Source organism: Pituophis catenifer, unplaced genomic scaffold, assembly GCF_029215685.1.
Source record: "Pituophis catenifer annectens isolate HBS135680 unplaced genomic scaffold, rPitCat1.0.hap2 SCAF_13, whole genome shotgun sequence".
Classification (NCBI taxonomy): Eukaryota; Metazoa; Chordata; class Lepidosauria; order Squamata; family Colubridae; genus Pituophis; species Pituophis catenifer.
In genome coordinates, this window is record NW_027256893.1 from 1009370 (window position 1) to 1024771 (window position 15402).

The window sequence follows — 15402 nt, forward strand, 5'->3', positions numbered from 1 at the left end:
ATCTCAGAAAGCTGCACAAATATTATTTTATTTTAATTTATTTTTATTTTTATATAAAAGCAGCTAAATTTAAAACTTCCTAAACTTTAAATGGCTAGGTCTAAAAAAAGAACCACTAAAAGAAACCCCAATTAACTATTTTTTTAAAGCTCCCAAAGGGGAAAATACTTACCCAATAGAACAGGGGTCTCCAACCTTGGCAACTTTAAGACTTGTGGACTTTGCTGGCTGAGGAATTCTGGGAGTTGAAGTCCACAACTCCCTGCCTGCTTGATTGCAGGCAGGGAGATTCAGTTGCTTGCTGATGCAATGGATTGCAGGGATTACAGCAAGGCGTTGCGACCAACAGCTAAGGTAAGCAAGCTGAGGGGGGGAGGGGGAGGGATTTTTGCTACCCATTAGCAGGCAACTCAGCTGGGATCGTCAGAGCTTGGCTCGCTAGAGCCACTTAAAAGAAAAAAGGCTCTGATGATCGCGCGATTCAGCTGGGCATGGGGGATGGGGGCAGGGATTTTTGCTACTGGTTCTGCGAACTGCCTGCCGCCATCGCTACCTACTCGCCCGAGCCGGTCCGAACTGGGAGCATTTCACCCCTGGCGGGGCTGCCTGCTACTGGGGGCTAGGCTGGCGCCCTGAGAGCAGGGCACCTCTTTGGCCAGGATTAAAACTGCATGTTTGCTAGCCAGCGTCTGTGTGAGGAAGAGAGGAAGATGCAGCAGGACTTGGAGAACGTTCTCTCAATCCCCCAAAGGTACCTGACTCCAAATAAAAATGTATCACAGGAGTCTCCTAATCACTGCCACAACCACAATGGACCTCCCTTATTGTTTAGCTTGAGATTACGTGGTGGGGTGCAACAACCCCCCCTTTTAGTTTCTCTCTGCAGTCCCCCTTGAGCCCCCATCTAGGGGTGGGTCAAAGAGTGGGCCTAGGAGAGAAGTTGATTGTTTCTGCATGGCTCTGCCTCATCCCATGAGGACTACTTGCTGGGCTAAATAAGTTTGTGTTCGTTGCAGGTTTTGTTTCATTTCTGGGCCACACTGAGTTCTTCAAAGGTTGAAAACAGACCAGATTCTAGAAACAACAGATTCAAATCAATCTGGCCTTGCAGCCCGCATCCTGCAGCTGCTTCCAGGAGAGGCATCGGGAACTATTCCAGCCCTGCAGCTGCCAGTTCTTGAAGAGTCTCCAAGAACATTACTCCAAGCCCCTTCAAGGCCCTCAACAAATTAACCCCGGGTTCTCCTCACACCCACAAGTGCCTGGTATCAAACAGAACCCATGATATGGAAACCCATCCTGTGACCACAGCGTCCCTGCTTCCGAATGGCTAGACATCCCACTGCTCTTTGTGAGCCCACCAGGCAGCATCCACAGGCAGGATTGAGGAGGTCCTTGGAGCATCCTGGCCTCACCAAGGTGACACATACCGTATTCCAGTCCGGTGGTACAAGGCTGCCCATGGCAAATTCAAGAAGGTGCCATTCTCTTCGGTCGCTGTACCCTGTGGAGAACAATCTCTGTCTCAGAAGTAGCAACCCACTAGGGGAATATGTGACTGTCTCTGCTGGGAGACTTGTGGGCTCCCTTATGCAGGTAACTGCAGGTGCTATGCTGCTGCGAACACAGGCTGCTCGATTAGGAGGGCCAGGAGTCTGAGCCAGCTCCTCTGCATACTGCTAAAACCCTTGTGTCTGTAACCTTTACCTGGATGAAACCATGTGTCACAAGGCAGAACCTTTTCAACCAAGGGACTCCAAATAGGCTAACTTAAATAATGCATCCAAAATCGAGGACCCATGACTCCCTTAGAACTGAAATTTGGCAAATTTTACAAAATATTTTATGGCATAAAAACTATCATAAAGCATTTTATGACATAGTATAAATGTCATAAACATTTCCTGTGTTGATGTTTGACTACGCTATATACTTCAGTGGTGGCTAATTTGAAGGCAGAAACATAGTCTGTGAAAGTACCCCTGAATTTTAAGAACTTTCCCAGGGCATTAGATGCTCTGCCATTGTTGAAAGCATTGAGAACTCTGGTAAGGAAATCTCTCTGAAACCATCATTCAGCATTTGGTTTGTTCTTATGGACAGCTCAGGGGGCTGAGAAGGTGGGAACTTGCAGGAAACTTCCAGAAGCCTGGAGAAATCCCCAAAATGAGCATCTTGCACATACCTGCCAGTCATCATGACGTCCACTCAGAGTGAATACTTTGCAGCTCATGTGTCTCAGCCGGATAACATGTCCTTGAATGACCATGTCCTGAAGTAAGTGGCTTCTGAGGGTCGCAGAGGAGGCTACATCTAGCCCCGTGAGGAGGCAGCCAGAACGGATGTGTAAGGGGCCCTGAAGGAAGACCAAGCAGCCATCCGTCCTTGCTCAGAACAGGTCACACATGTCCTGGCCAGAACCTGGACACCTCAGTCCATAGGATTTGCCTTGGTGGCACCGCAACTGCTCTGCAGGCAGGCAGTCCCTGGCATGGTGCAACCCGGGCAGGTGGTCAAAGCGCCTCTTTAAAGAGACAGGCTCCATCCATACCTCTTGTTCTTAGGAACTGAAAGGGGGGGGGGGCTTGTTGCAGGCCTTCCAGTGTAACAGCACCCCATCCTGGGCCAGACCTGCAAGAGAGCCTTCTCCCAGGGACTCTCTGGGACGAGCGAGACATCAGCCCAGGATGTTTATGGGCTATAGTGATGAATTAGCTGCATGGTAGTCCAGAAACACTTGGACCACACTTGGTTCCAAGGGGGAAGAAAGACCACCCACCTCCAGGCTGCAGTGCTGGATGACGTTCCCTGGCCCCACAACCACAGCACCCCCCAGCAGGCAGTTGGTGACGGAACAACCTTCCTCCAGTAGACGCGGCTCCTGCATGGCACAGAAAGGGAAATGCCAGAAAATCTCTCCCGGACAGGGTTGGGTGGGGGAACTCTGAGGGACCCCCATTCCCTCTGCCCTCCTCGTCATAGGAGAGTGTGAAGAGGGCAAGCTGCAAAGAGGGATTTGCCTCCTCAACAGGAATTGGGGTGCGAGGAGGATTATTTATCCCGACTGCTGATTGCATGCAATGCCATCTGCCTTCGGACTCCCACCACTCCCGTTTCCTAGCCAAGAGGCCACATCCATGAGGAGAAGGCTAGACGAGAACTTACATCCACATTGGAATGGGCCACCTTGCAGAAACCCCTGCTGTGGGCATCACCCGGCTGAGGGGTGAGGTGGTAGATGTGCTCACTGGCACATGAGGTCATGTAGTTATAGGTGGCATCAGGGAGGTAGGCTGGGGAGAGAAGGACTTCATGAACTTGCCAGCAGCCGTCACCGGCTCAAGGCCCTCAAGGGCCCCCAGTTCTGCCTGCCAAACTAGGGAGACTTTGGCTCTCCCTGGGAGGCAGGCCTCTCGCCCACCCATTCTCCCCCCTCCCCCACCCTAGCCCCAAGCTGGGGTTCTAGATCTTCTCCTCTGCTGCTACAGCACCAGGCATGCAACGGGAGACTCACCCATTGTGAGTGGCAGCGTGTGGAGAGTCTTCCACAGCACAGTCCGGGCAGTCCGAGCTGCCCTGGAGCTCTGGACATCTCCTCCCACCATCCCTGTTCGGCGTCCGGCTACAAAGGCCTCCTCAGTCACTGCCTGGGCCATGCATAGGAGCAGGTCAAAGAAGAGAGACAGCTGGGGGGAGAAGAGAATCTTCACCCAGGGAAAAGCAGCTGCCAGGATGCATGTCGGTCTGCTTGGGGAAAGACGGTGCCCATTGGAGGCTGCCCTGGCTCCCAGTCTGCAACTCTCTCTCCCCCCCCCCCCCGCAGCTTGGGCTCTTCCCCTGGAAGACCGACTGGCTTCCTCCAGGGAGTGGGCGAGAGCCCTTCCCTTGGCTGTTCCTCTGCCTTCCCAAGTGGACGCCTGCCCCCATGAGTACCCAAACCAAGGGGGGCTCCTTTTGGCCCACCCGGCCCAGGCAGGGCTTTCCCACCTGAAGGGCCAGGGCTCCCGAGTCCAGCCCCATGTAGGTGCAGGCATTGAGTGGGGGGATGACGTGGGTGGCCAGAAGCTGCTCTGCTGCTCTGGAGGAGAAGAAGACGACCCCGCACACCTGCCAGAGAGAAAAGGAGGGCAGCTCCGGCTTTGTGGGTCTGAGGCCGCCCCCTCACATGCCAGTCCACCGGGCTCCCACTCACCAAGGGGACCTTCCCATCGGGCCCCAGGCACCGCTGGATCTCCTCCTCTGAGCTCTGGTGGAGGATGTCTTGCACCGCCCCCTGGGGACACACAAGGGCTGAATTAGCCTTGGCTGGTCCTCCTGCCGGGCCCGGTGGGGGTGGGGATGTGTGTGAACTGCAGGTCGTGGCTCCTCTGATGCTGCTGGCAGGGAAAGCACCCAGGCAGCCCCGGAGGGGGGCAAAGGGGCTGCACCTCTCAGGCAGTCACTGCTGGGCCCATCCTTAGGCTGCACCCCCCACCCCAAATGGCAGGAAAGAGCTACGAGGAGGGAAGGCCAGTGCTGGGATAGGATCCCAGGAAGAAAGCAGGGGAGGGGGCACAGTCCCCTCCAGGACCCTATGCCCTCTCCTCCTTGGGGAGGCTAGGAACAGCCCTGCCTCGCCCAGCCAGCAACATCTGGCCGGCCAGAGAGAAGATCCATTTCCTTTTCCAGGCAGCCTCAGCAAGGGCACCCCCAGCTGCCCCTTTGTGCCCCACAGGAACCTCTCGGATAGCCTGGACTCCAGACTGCTTGCCGGGAGAACAGGAAGGCCAGAACCACCGTGGCTCTCCCTAATTGGGGCTGAGATGCTTATTTGGAGACTGTGATCCCTTCACGTATTTCTTGATAAAATCCAGATGTTATTTAGACTCGGCTTTTGCCCCCAGACAGAGCCTCCAAAACCCTGTTTTTGTTATCTCCGAGTTGGCTGAAACCCTAGCAAATAATTGAGATTTTTCTTACGGCCAAGACAGAGTCCTTCATTATTTTGGTCTTACTTTATGTTATACTCTTGTTAGCCGCCTTTGGCAAGAGGTGACATTTTAGAGAGAGCAAACTTTTTGAATTGCATGGGGAAAGCCAGGGAGAAACCTCTGTGTTGAAGATTATGAGGCACAGGAAGAAAGTGCCTCTGCCTACAAAAGCAACCTTTCTGGGGGGCACCTGAGAATCCACAGAGTAGACGCCATGGTGCCTGGCATAGGAGACGCTGGCGGGCACTGCAACCACTTTCACTCCCTGGAAGCTCTGCCAGTCAATTTCTGCAGGGCGAAATGAGTTTCATTAAGCATCCAGCCCTCCCTCTGAGAGCCGTCAAGCCCCACAGGTCTTCTCAGCAGGAATCAGGGCCCCAAAGCAGGCCCTTCTAGGCCAGAAGGCCCAGCACAGGGGCTCTTCCCTCCTCCAGCGGCCCATCCCACTCTTGCCTCTGTGATGAAGGCACCCAACAAGGCAGGGGTCAGGGGCCCACTGGCACATTCAGCCCCTCTGCAGAAGAGGGTCATCCCCTGCCCTGCAGGCGGACTCACCCGGCATGGCGGGGACCGTCAGAAACATATCGGTGCTGGAGACCCACACGCCTGGGGGAGAACCCTTGCAGACCTGCAAAAGGGGCAAGAAGGAAGGGAGCACAAGCAACTGGGCAGCTGCCCCTGGAGGCCTTCAGAAGGGAGAGACGAGTCCAGTTGCCCCAAAAAACTGGGGGGGGGGGGGTTTCACCTTGCCCAGATTATCCTCAGACATTCAGGGCTGCTTAGCATGGTTGAGGCTTCGTGGGTATTTACTGACTACCTAGATTAATATGTCTGCCCAATCGGCATGCAACTCTGGCCTGCAAATGGCCAATGAAGTGATCACAATAACCATTAAAAAGAGTTAAAAGACCAGGAAGCCATCATCATACCAAATGGGCCCACCCCTTCGGAAGGCCAGGACCAGTAGTGGGGTCCACTTACCTTCGCTACCAGTTCGGAACTCTGAGCGCCCGTGATGACGTCCGGGTGGGTGGGCGGAGCCTCCTGCCACCGCTGCCACTACCGGTTCGCCCAAACTGGGGCAAACCAGTAGAAACCCACCACTGGCCAGGACCATCCAATTCCAGAGAGAGGTACACGGTTCCAGAGGGTAACTGCTTCAACAATGGAGACTCGCTTCTTGGGCCTTTCTACATGACCCCGGATAAGAGAGAGGAGCCCGGGCACGCTTCCCCCCGGGCCCCGTGGGAGGAGCCCAGCAACAGAAGACAGGCGCTCCCACCCAGAGCTGTGCCATGAAGGGTCTGGCAGGCGAGGACCACCCCCTGAATGCATCTGAGGTCCTCTGACAGCCAGTGCAGCTTTTGAAGCCAAGGGGGCCACATGGGGGGGACTGAGACACACCTGGCACTGCATTTTGGACCCCCTGCAACTTTCAAGTAGTCTTCAAGGATGGCCCCATTGCAACCCCCAAATGGGAGATAAAGAATCCATGAGTGACACCAAACAGTATCTCCTGGTCTTGAGGAGGGGTCTAATTCATAAGTGCAGGTGGGACCCTCCCCCAGCTTAAGGATGAATTCACCGTGACTTTGACCCAAATACTGTCATCTCCTAGGAGCTTAACCGGTCAGGATGGATGGATCTAAAGCCCAGGTGGCTGAACTAAGAGCCAAGAAGATCCTATGGGACCAACTGGCTTCTCCCAGATCTCCAGGCAGAACCCTGCCTCCATAGAAGTCCAGGAGTTCCACTGGATTTCCACAGCCAGAGTGGATCTGAGGCGCTTTACCCAGTAGATGCCTAGAATATTTGTCCCAGCAGCCCTGCAGTGATCTGACTCCCCTTCCCTCAGGAGGAACTGAGTCATGGGGGCCGTCGGTCGGATACTCCTTCACAGTGGGTGACATTTGCTCTTCTTTCTCCAGCAGCCCTCCGCCTCTGCCACTGATTCATCTCTCAAGATCTCCTCCAAAGCCTGGGGAGTAGTGGGAGGGGAGTCCAGTTTGCAGGACCCGCAAGCAGAGAGAAGCCCCAGGCCAGTATTGTCCAATCATGCCAGAGTCTCAGGAATCCCTCTGGACTGTAACAGGATCCATTTGGAGCCTGGGACAGCCTGGTCCCAATGCCCTACAGATCTCCCAACACGACACACCACCAAACGGTGATCTCATCACAACAAGGATCTCATCGCTGCTGCCTCAAGATAAAAACAGATCCAGCGCATGGCCATTACTGGGATCCCCAGATTACAAATGCCAACTTGGCAACAGATCCACAGTTCTGGCATGGAAGCCGCTACCAGCCTAGCCCATTTCGCAAGCAGGGGCGCACAACCAGTTCTCTGCAGAGCAAACCGTGATGACAGACTCGCCCCCCCACTCCGGGCAGATGGTCAGCACCACACTCAACACTTCTAAGGGCAGACCTCTGAGAGAGAAGTGTCACCCAAAGTATGGCTGGCCTCCACCCTGCTTCTTTTCCGAAGAAGAATGTGGTTTTGTCAGCTGGCCTGGGGACCACGAACGGAGATGGAGCCAAGTGAGCGGCTGATTCTATTGTGCTGTTGATTTATTGATTTATTTGAAAAAATTATATTGCCACCTACATGCTAACGGCAACTCAAGATGGCTCATCTATATCTATGTATATATATACGATCCAGCATAACTCTGGAACGGCTCAAGCAATTTCAACCAAACTTGGTACACAGATGACTTACTCTCTGGAAACAAATACTGTGGGAGTAAGACACTCCTCAGGGTGTGTGTGTGTGTGTCTGTGCGTGTGTGTGTGTGTGTGTGTGTGTGTGTATTCCAGCATAACTGGAACGCCTCAAGCAATTTCAACCAAACTTGATACACAGATGACTTACTCTCTGGAGACAAATACTGTGGAAGTAAGACACTCCTCAGGGTGTGTGTGTGTGTGTGTGTGTGTATTCCAGCATAACTGGAACACCTCAAGCAATTTTAACCAAACTTGCTACACAGGTGACTTACTCTCTGGAAAAAGTACTGTGGGGGTAAGACACCCCTGGTGTGTGTGTGTGTGTGTGTGGGTGGGTGGGTGGGTGTGGGTGTGTCTGTGTATGTTCCAGCATAACTCTGGAATGGCTCAAGTAATTTCAACCAAACTTGGTTCACAGATTACTTATCCTCTGGAAATAAATACTGTGGGGGGTAAGACACCCCTAACACCTCTCAGGTGTTTGTGTGTGTCTGTCTGTGTCTGTGTCTGTGTTCAACCATAACTCTGGAACACCTCGAGCAATTTTAACCAAACGTGCTACACAGATGACTTACTCTTTGAAAAAAAATACTGTGGGGGTAAAACACCCCTTGGGGTGTTTGGGTCTGTATCTCTGTGTGTGTGTGTGTGTGTTCAACCATAACTCTGGAACGTCTGGGCTGCTGAAATGAAAAGGAATGAATTATATCTATAGTGTCAAATCACAGTACTTTTGACAATGATAGTGTGCATTTTGTATTCAAGTTCTGTTAAGATACAGCCTGTTGTGCCTTAAAATGGCTTCTAGTGTACATCAAAATGGAGTTGCCATGGTAACGGCTTCACAATAATCCACAAGGGGGCTCCCTCTGGTAAGAGGGAATGGTTCTTATACAAACAAACAAACAAACAAACAAACAAACAAAAAATAAACCCCCTGGGCCCTCAGCTTCCAGCAAAGAGGGCAAGTTGTCGGGGGAGGTGCCTGCTAATGCAGATAATCATCACAAAGGCTGTTCCCTGTAGAATTTTTCCCAGGCTGTTGGCCAGGGCAATTAGGTCTCTAATTCTCACAGTGAGCGATGGCTTTTCCTGTCTAATACAGGATTGGGATAAATAAATACCCGGGCAATGCCGGGTTATCAGCTAGTAGGAAATAAAAGCACATTAGCCATTTAATGGGTTCCATCCCGCTCTGGGTTCCCCTGGACTGCTGACAGATCCACGTCTTCAGGGCCTTCTGAAAGAGTGGGGACCAGTCTAACTTCCGGAGGGAGAGAGCCACCACAGAGGCGGCCCTTCTTCTGGGTCCCACCAGATGTACCTCCTTAAGGGGACGGGACCTACAACATTCCTTGCCTCCCCACTCTAGTGGGAAAGGTGGATGTGACCGGCAAGAGATGTTTTGCACTTGCTGTTGCCGGAGAGTGGGGCAGGGGGCTTTATCACATGATGGATTTTTAAAACTTTGTCAGCCACTCGGCGTCACCTATGTGAGTAAGGTGGCTGTATCAATTTGTTGAATAAATGAACTAAGTCTTGCCTTGTGCCCAGCCAGGTCACCTTATGCAGGCCTGGTTGCCCGCTTGCTGTTTTCCAGTTTTCCAGCTCCCAACCTGCCAAGGGTGGGCCTCCTTTTAAAGTATGTCAGGCCTGACTCGTGATGAGCGCCTCTAACTGCCAGCACAGACATCCGATCATGTCCCTGTTTCTAGCAGAAGTCAAACCTGGACGCTTCACGGCTCCTGTTCGCATCACGTCAGGTGTACAGACGGTGGGTTGCAGCCTCCTCTCCTGGAGGGACCCCAGAGAGCAGGGACTCTCTCTGGCCCCTCTCAACCCCTGCCAGCCTAAGGGAGGGCGGGTCTCTCTGCAACTGCAACCCCCACTCTCCTCTGAGCAGCAGGCAACTCTGTCTGACCTTCACTCCCCAGCAGTGGGACATCTCCCCCCACCACACTCACCCGCTCTGTCAAGGTGGCCAGAAGCCTGTCCAAGTGGCAGGCAAGCGCCTCAGTGGGGGCCGCAGGGTCTTCGAGAGGGAGGCAGAGAAATGCACGGCTGCAGTCATCAAACAGAAAGTCCCGGCCCTGGGGGGAGGGGAACATGTCACTGGATGTCCCCACTAGGAGGAAGAAAGCCTAGGAACCCACAGTCTCAGTCAGCCCCAAGCCCTACACACCAACGTGTGTATGTGTGTGTGTGTGCCCGCGCGCATGTCCTTGGCTACAGGGACAAAGTTGGCAGGACTGCAGGGCTACCCAACAGCAGGTCAGCCCTTGAGGAGCAGCAGAAGCAGCTGGGGCAGGCAGGGCCAACAGCCTGTGTGTGTGTGGTAGGGGGGATCCATGTCAGTCTTGGCCTTCAGGGCTACCATTCTGCTATGATCTCTAACTGAGCCTTTGCTCCTTTTCTAAACTGACCTGCTTCCGATTCTCCAATACGTTTGGGAGTGGGGTGCTCCTTTGGCCTGACCAGAGGCCCAAGGCAGCATATGCTGCCTGGCAGATTCCTCATCCCCCCCACACCTGGAAGCAAGTGCTTGCTCCCCCATTCTCTAGTGGAAGCCAGGAACCTGCCTCTCCCCAGACAGGCTAAGCAAAGGTCCCACAAACAAAAACCCAGCAAAGCAGAAAGAGATTCTCTGCTCACCATGTGCAAGACAAGAATCCTGGCCTCTTGCAAGACGTCAGCAGTGACCACCTGGAGCAGCAGATAGGAGAGACCCGGATGTACTTGGGCCAGAGGCGGCTCCCATCCCAAACTGAGATCCAGGTATGGTGGAGAGGGGGTGTCTCTCAAATGGATTCCAAGCCCAACTGGGCCCCCAAACCTGTTGGGGGCCCAGCTAAGCTGAGAAGCAGGAGCTAAGAGGCAGGCGAGCTGGGAGTAAGGGAGGAGATGTCGGGGTGCTTACCGTGTAACCTGCCTGAGCACTCAGGTGTTCTGCCGCCACCAAGAGGGCATTGAGGGTAGCCCCTCCACTGCCCACCTGGGCTTTGGGGTCTTCCACAGTGAGCAGGATGGTCTCCCGGCCCAGGGAGCCTCTCTCTCTGCGGATCTCCAGCTCTGGAGGCAAACAAAGAGGAGAGAGCGGAAGTGGGCGGCCTGAACTTTTAGCAAGAATAAGGAGCCGCTTGGGACGTGGGGTGGACACAGGGCAGCCAGGCTGGACCAGACCAAGCATCCTCTTCCTCCCGGACGATTCCCTTTGGTAGGGACCAGCCAGAGCCCCAGACATTATTTTTTATTATTATTTATTAAATTTTTTATACCGCCCTTCTCCCGAAGGACTCAGGGCGGCAAACAGCCAAGATTAAAATACACACAATATGAAAATTAAAATAATTTAAAACATGATTAAATTAATTTGGCTTCCCCAATTTAAAACCCCTTACCCATAAAATTAACCTGTTAAAACTTTTAAGCCAGCCTGTCTTGCTGAAATAGGAAGGTCTTCAAAGCTCGACGGAAAGTACGGAGGTCCGGGATCAGTCGTATCCCTGGGGGGAGCTCGTTCCAGAGGGCCGGTGCCCCCACAGAGAAGGCTCTCCCCCTGGGGGCCGCCAGTCGACATTGCTTGACCGAAGGCACCCTGAGGAGACCCTCTCTGTGGGAGCGGATTGGCCGGTGGGAGGCTAGCGTGGTCTCGTAGATACCTGGGCCCTGAGCCATAACAGCAAGCAGGAGACCGAGACCCCCACCACCTCCAATATGGGCTCAGCCCAGGGCCAGAGCCCCTCCAGAATTGACCCATTCATCCTCTTTAAAAGCACGGAGCCGCCAGGTAATTGTCAGCTGGGGGAAGGGACCTTCCTTTGGCCTGTTGGGGATCTCCTCCAAGCGGTCCCCGGAGGCTGCCGCGCCTGGAGCCCGGAGGAGGGCTGCTTCTCCTGCGGTGCGCCTTTGCTACCTGCACGCCCCTCCCTCCTCAGCCACCACCTCCTCCCAAACGCCTCCGTGCCCAGAGGGGCTCCAGCCTCCCGCCCCCCCCGGCTCCCTTCTACAGAGCGGCGCTGGGCTCCTCTGAGCGGGGCTGCGGGAAGGAGAAGCGTCCCGGCCTTTGGACCACCCGAAACGGACCGGCGCCGCCGCCAACGTGGCCGGCCCTGCTTGCCCCAGACCAGGTTCGGGGGAGCCCCCCGGCCCGCGCCCTGAGCTGCCGCTCCCGAAGCCGCGGGGCTCTGTCGTCCCTTCCCCTCCGCGGCGGCCTCGCCTCTCACCTCTCTGGAAGGCGAAGGCGCTGTCCCTGTGCTGGCAGGTCAGGACCACCGCCGTCCAGTCTGCGGCCATCCCGCCCGGCAGGGCCGCCCCACGGGCAGCGGCGTTCACGGGGGCCTCGGAAGCGGCGGCCGGCCAAGTACAGCGGCCTCACGCTGGCCCTTTAAGGCGCTGGGCAGGCCGGGAAATGCAGTCCGCCGCCCCGAGGCGGAACCGCTGGAAGGGAGGGGCGAGCGGAGGGGCGGGAATGCACGAGCCGCACCCCCGCCCCGTCGGTCCGTTCCCCGGGATTCCCGGCGCGGAGCGCTTCCCTGCCCGCCAGGCAAGCTTCAAAAAGCGGCCCCATCCCGCCCTCCGGCTCGCTCCGAAGATTAACGCGGAGAGTCGGACGGAGAGGTGGAAAAACGCCCGGCCGGCGGTTCGTGCCTTGTTTCCTCGACGCCCGCGGCCACGACGAGAGGCGCTGCTTCCCCAGCCTGGCCCGGCTGCATCGGGCGCCGGGGCTTCCCGACGGGGGAACGGGCGATGCGTCCCCCCCGCCGCCCAGGGTGGCTCCGCCCAGCCTACCCGACGGGGACCCCGGACGAGGCACCGCCGGAGCCGAAGGCTCGCCCGGCACGCAGGGCGGTTCTGGGCCGAGCCCTGCCCGAGTGCTAGAGCCGCCCGCGCCTTCCCTTGGCTTAAGGGAGCTCGGAGTTTGTCCGCGGGGTGGGAACTCGGCTTCTCCGAGGGAGAGGCGGGAGGCGCCGGGGGAGCCCAAAGACCAACTCGGCCTGGCCGCCTCCAGCAGAGGCACCCTCGGGAAACCGCCGCGGGATTGAACGGCCCCCGGCCCGCCTCGCCTCCCTTCCGCGGCTTCCCCCACGGCAGACGGACGCCTATCCGGCTGCCCTCCCTGCGCAGCCGCCGCCGGACGCATCTGGCAGCGGCGCTCGGGTCGGGCCGGGCCGGGAGGGGCGCCGCGCATCCTCCAGCCAAGGCGGAGCGGAGGTGCCCTCGCCCCAGCAGAAAGGCCGGCCGAGGAGGGGGCTTCCCCGGCCAGGGTCGCCCGCCACGCTAAGCCGCCGTCTGGGCCGCGCCGGCAGCTGCCCTGGGGAGCCGCGCTCTCGGGACTCGGAGCCCAAAGCGCCGCGCGCCAAGTCCGGCCGGCTGCGGGGCGGGGCTCCAGGCGGCGAGCGGCCGCCGCGGGGTCGCGCTTCCTTCCCTCGCTGCGCTGCTTGGACGGGAGGCCGGGCTGGCTGGGACCCGCGGGGCGTCGCTTCCCTCGGCCGGCATCGGCGCCGGAGGCAGAGCAGCCCGGCCCCCGCCCGCTGACCCCCGATGCAGGAAGCGGAAGACCCCCGCCCGGCGCCCTCGCCTCCATCCGGGCTCGCGCCGCGCCCTTCCCCGGCGGACGGCAGCTCCTCGCCGCCTCCTCGCTCTCGGCTGGCTGCGCGGCGGCGGCGGCGGCGGCGGCTCTCCGGTAAGCGGGGCGAGCGGGGGAGGTGGGACCGCGGGCTGCCTTCGCGGGAGAGATGCCGAGCAGGCGCAGCGCGCCGCCTGCCTTCTCCGCTCCCCGCCGAGCGCCCGCACAGCTCGCGCGCCGCAGCTGCAGCCGGCGCAGGAGGGCCGGGAGGCTCGGTGGGCGCCGCCGCGGCTCGGGCTGCGGGAAGGGGCGCCGCGCCTCTGGGGGGCTTGGCGCGGCCGCTGAGGCGGGCCGGCGGGAGGCGAGGTCCGCGGCGGGTCGCGAAGGCCTGGCGGGGCTGGGCCGAGGGGGGGTCCCGGCCGGCCGCCCAGGCTGAGCTGCTCCGGCGGGCTCCGGGCGGCTGGGCGTCGGCGCTTGCGAGCGGACGGAGCCTGTTTCCCGCAGCCCCCGCGCGCCTTGTCCGGCCTCGGAGGCCCCCCGGCCGCTTCCCCCAACGGCCCCGGGGACCTGGTGGCGTCTCGTTGCTGCGCTTCCCTTTTGTGCCGGGCAGATGATGGGCGAGGGCTGGCAATAGACTTCCAAGCTGGGAGGGCCATAATGGCGATGTGGCCCATGCTCGCCCCCAGGGAAGAAACACGAAGAAAAGGCTGCTGTGAGGGACAGACCATAGGGAGGGTTTTGGAGCTGAAGATGTTGTAGATCAGGGGTCACCAACCTTTCGGACCTTGGGGACCACTAAATTCATAATTTTAAATCCCAGAGACCACTGGTTGGTGACCACTGTTGTAGATGATGCACTTGCAAAAAAGTGTGTATGTGTGGCCGTTTGGCTTGCTTAGCCTGTGTATGAAGGCTGTATCTGTGTCATTGGGAGAATGCTGTAATTGTGACATTGCACAAATAGAAAATTATCATGTGTTAAACGTTGATGGAAAAGTATTAGGCAGAATTCTGCTTAAAGGTTCCAAGAGGCAAAATGAACATTTGGGCAGGGCAGATTTATGCCTGGCAGGGGTTGTGAAATACATAAATGTGACTTGGGTGCTTGTGAAATACGGTATTAAGCAGAATGGCGATCTGAAAATTAATCTGAGACTACAGAATTTGTGTTTGATAGGGAAAATATAATAAACGATTCACCATAAATACAGAAAAACTAAGAAATGAATTTGTATCCCTTAGTGAAGATGGGAAAAGGGGTACATAAATTTTAAAATGGGCAAATAGTTAGTAGGGTAGTTTGTGATTTGTGGCATGGAATGAATGCTTATTACTGATTAATCAAATTGGTACAGCTGCCCAGACGAAGGGAACTCGAGGTCCAGTGGAACAGTGCCCTGCCCCCCAGCTGAAGAACATGAAGCTTGAACAAGGGGGAACCTCCAGCCAACAGACTTCCCCTTTCCCCAAAAAGCTGCATACACACATTACACTAAATCATGGGTTTGGTGTTTCGAATAAGCCACAATACTTTTTTCATACAACATACTAAACCATAAAGTATGGTTTGCACATCCCGTTGGCTAACACAAAACCAAACAGACTGGATTAAATCTTATTAACTGGGTTTACAGAACAACGCTGTGGTGTGTTTTTTGGTTTTACCTTTGCAATTAGCCATGGTTCACAGCGTGGATGCCTGTGGCAGGGAGAAGTGATCAGACGTGCCCCCTGCCTCACAAATGTATGTCCAGCCTCAGGTTTCAGGTCCAAAAGGGCAAGGTTTGCATCCTGAAACCCTGATCTGTTTTTCACCTTTGCGGCAGGCTCTGCTAGTTCAGAGAGAAGATCCTGAAGCCCAGAGGCTCCTCTTTGGACTCACAGCAGCAAACCCCCTTCTGCCCCCTCCCCCATGTGAATTGGATGCTCAAGTGAGGTGGTGCGTATGTGAGGGTGGCTGAAGCTTCCATCATTCTCCTTATTTTTAATCCAGGAACAGGATGAAGAGTGTGAATGCAAGTTAAAATAACAAATAAAGTAACAAAATTAGTATTTAAGTTTAATCCCTCACCCCCTTTAATTTTTAATTTTAATGTTTTCTGTTTCGCAAATCTTTTTGTACCAGAGTTCTCTGTG

General features: G+C 56.1%; 2 protein-coding genes across 2 annotated transcripts in view; both read right to left on the minus strand.

Annotated features, from left to right (window-relative positions):
• The window catches only part of FCSK (fucose kinase), a 39060-nt gene extending 27067 nt beyond the window's left edge, over nucleotides 1-11993 (minus strand). Inside the window, 15 exon segments of the mRNA XM_070953179.1 lie at nucleotides 1431-1504; nucleotides 2186-2356; nucleotides 2780-2881; nucleotides 3166-3293; nucleotides 3515-3686; nucleotides 3988-4107; nucleotides 4193-4273; nucleotides 5161-5258; nucleotides 5526-5598; nucleotides 9665-9790; nucleotides 10353-10403; nucleotides 10618-10769; nucleotides 11112-11342; nucleotides 11345-11407; nucleotides 11708-11993. Coding sequence (XP_070809280.1) covers nucleotides 1431-1504; nucleotides 2186-2356; nucleotides 2780-2881; nucleotides 3166-3293; nucleotides 3515-3686; nucleotides 3988-4107; nucleotides 4193-4273; nucleotides 5161-5258; nucleotides 5526-5598; nucleotides 9665-9790; nucleotides 10353-10403; nucleotides 10618-10769; nucleotides 11112-11342; nucleotides 11345-11407; nucleotides 11708-11993 — 1928 coding nt within the window.
• Nucleotides 11994-12977: 984 nt separating this feature from the next.
• On the minus strand, nucleotides 12978-13940 carry LOC139323717 (proline-rich protein HaeIII subfamily 1-like). Its single transcript, XM_070953180.1, has one exon. It carries the CDS (start codon nucleotides 13938-13940, stop codon nucleotides 12978-12980), a length of 963 nt encoding a protein of 320 aa, XP_070809281.1.
• Between the last annotated feature and the right edge of the window lie 1462 nt (nucleotides 13941-15402).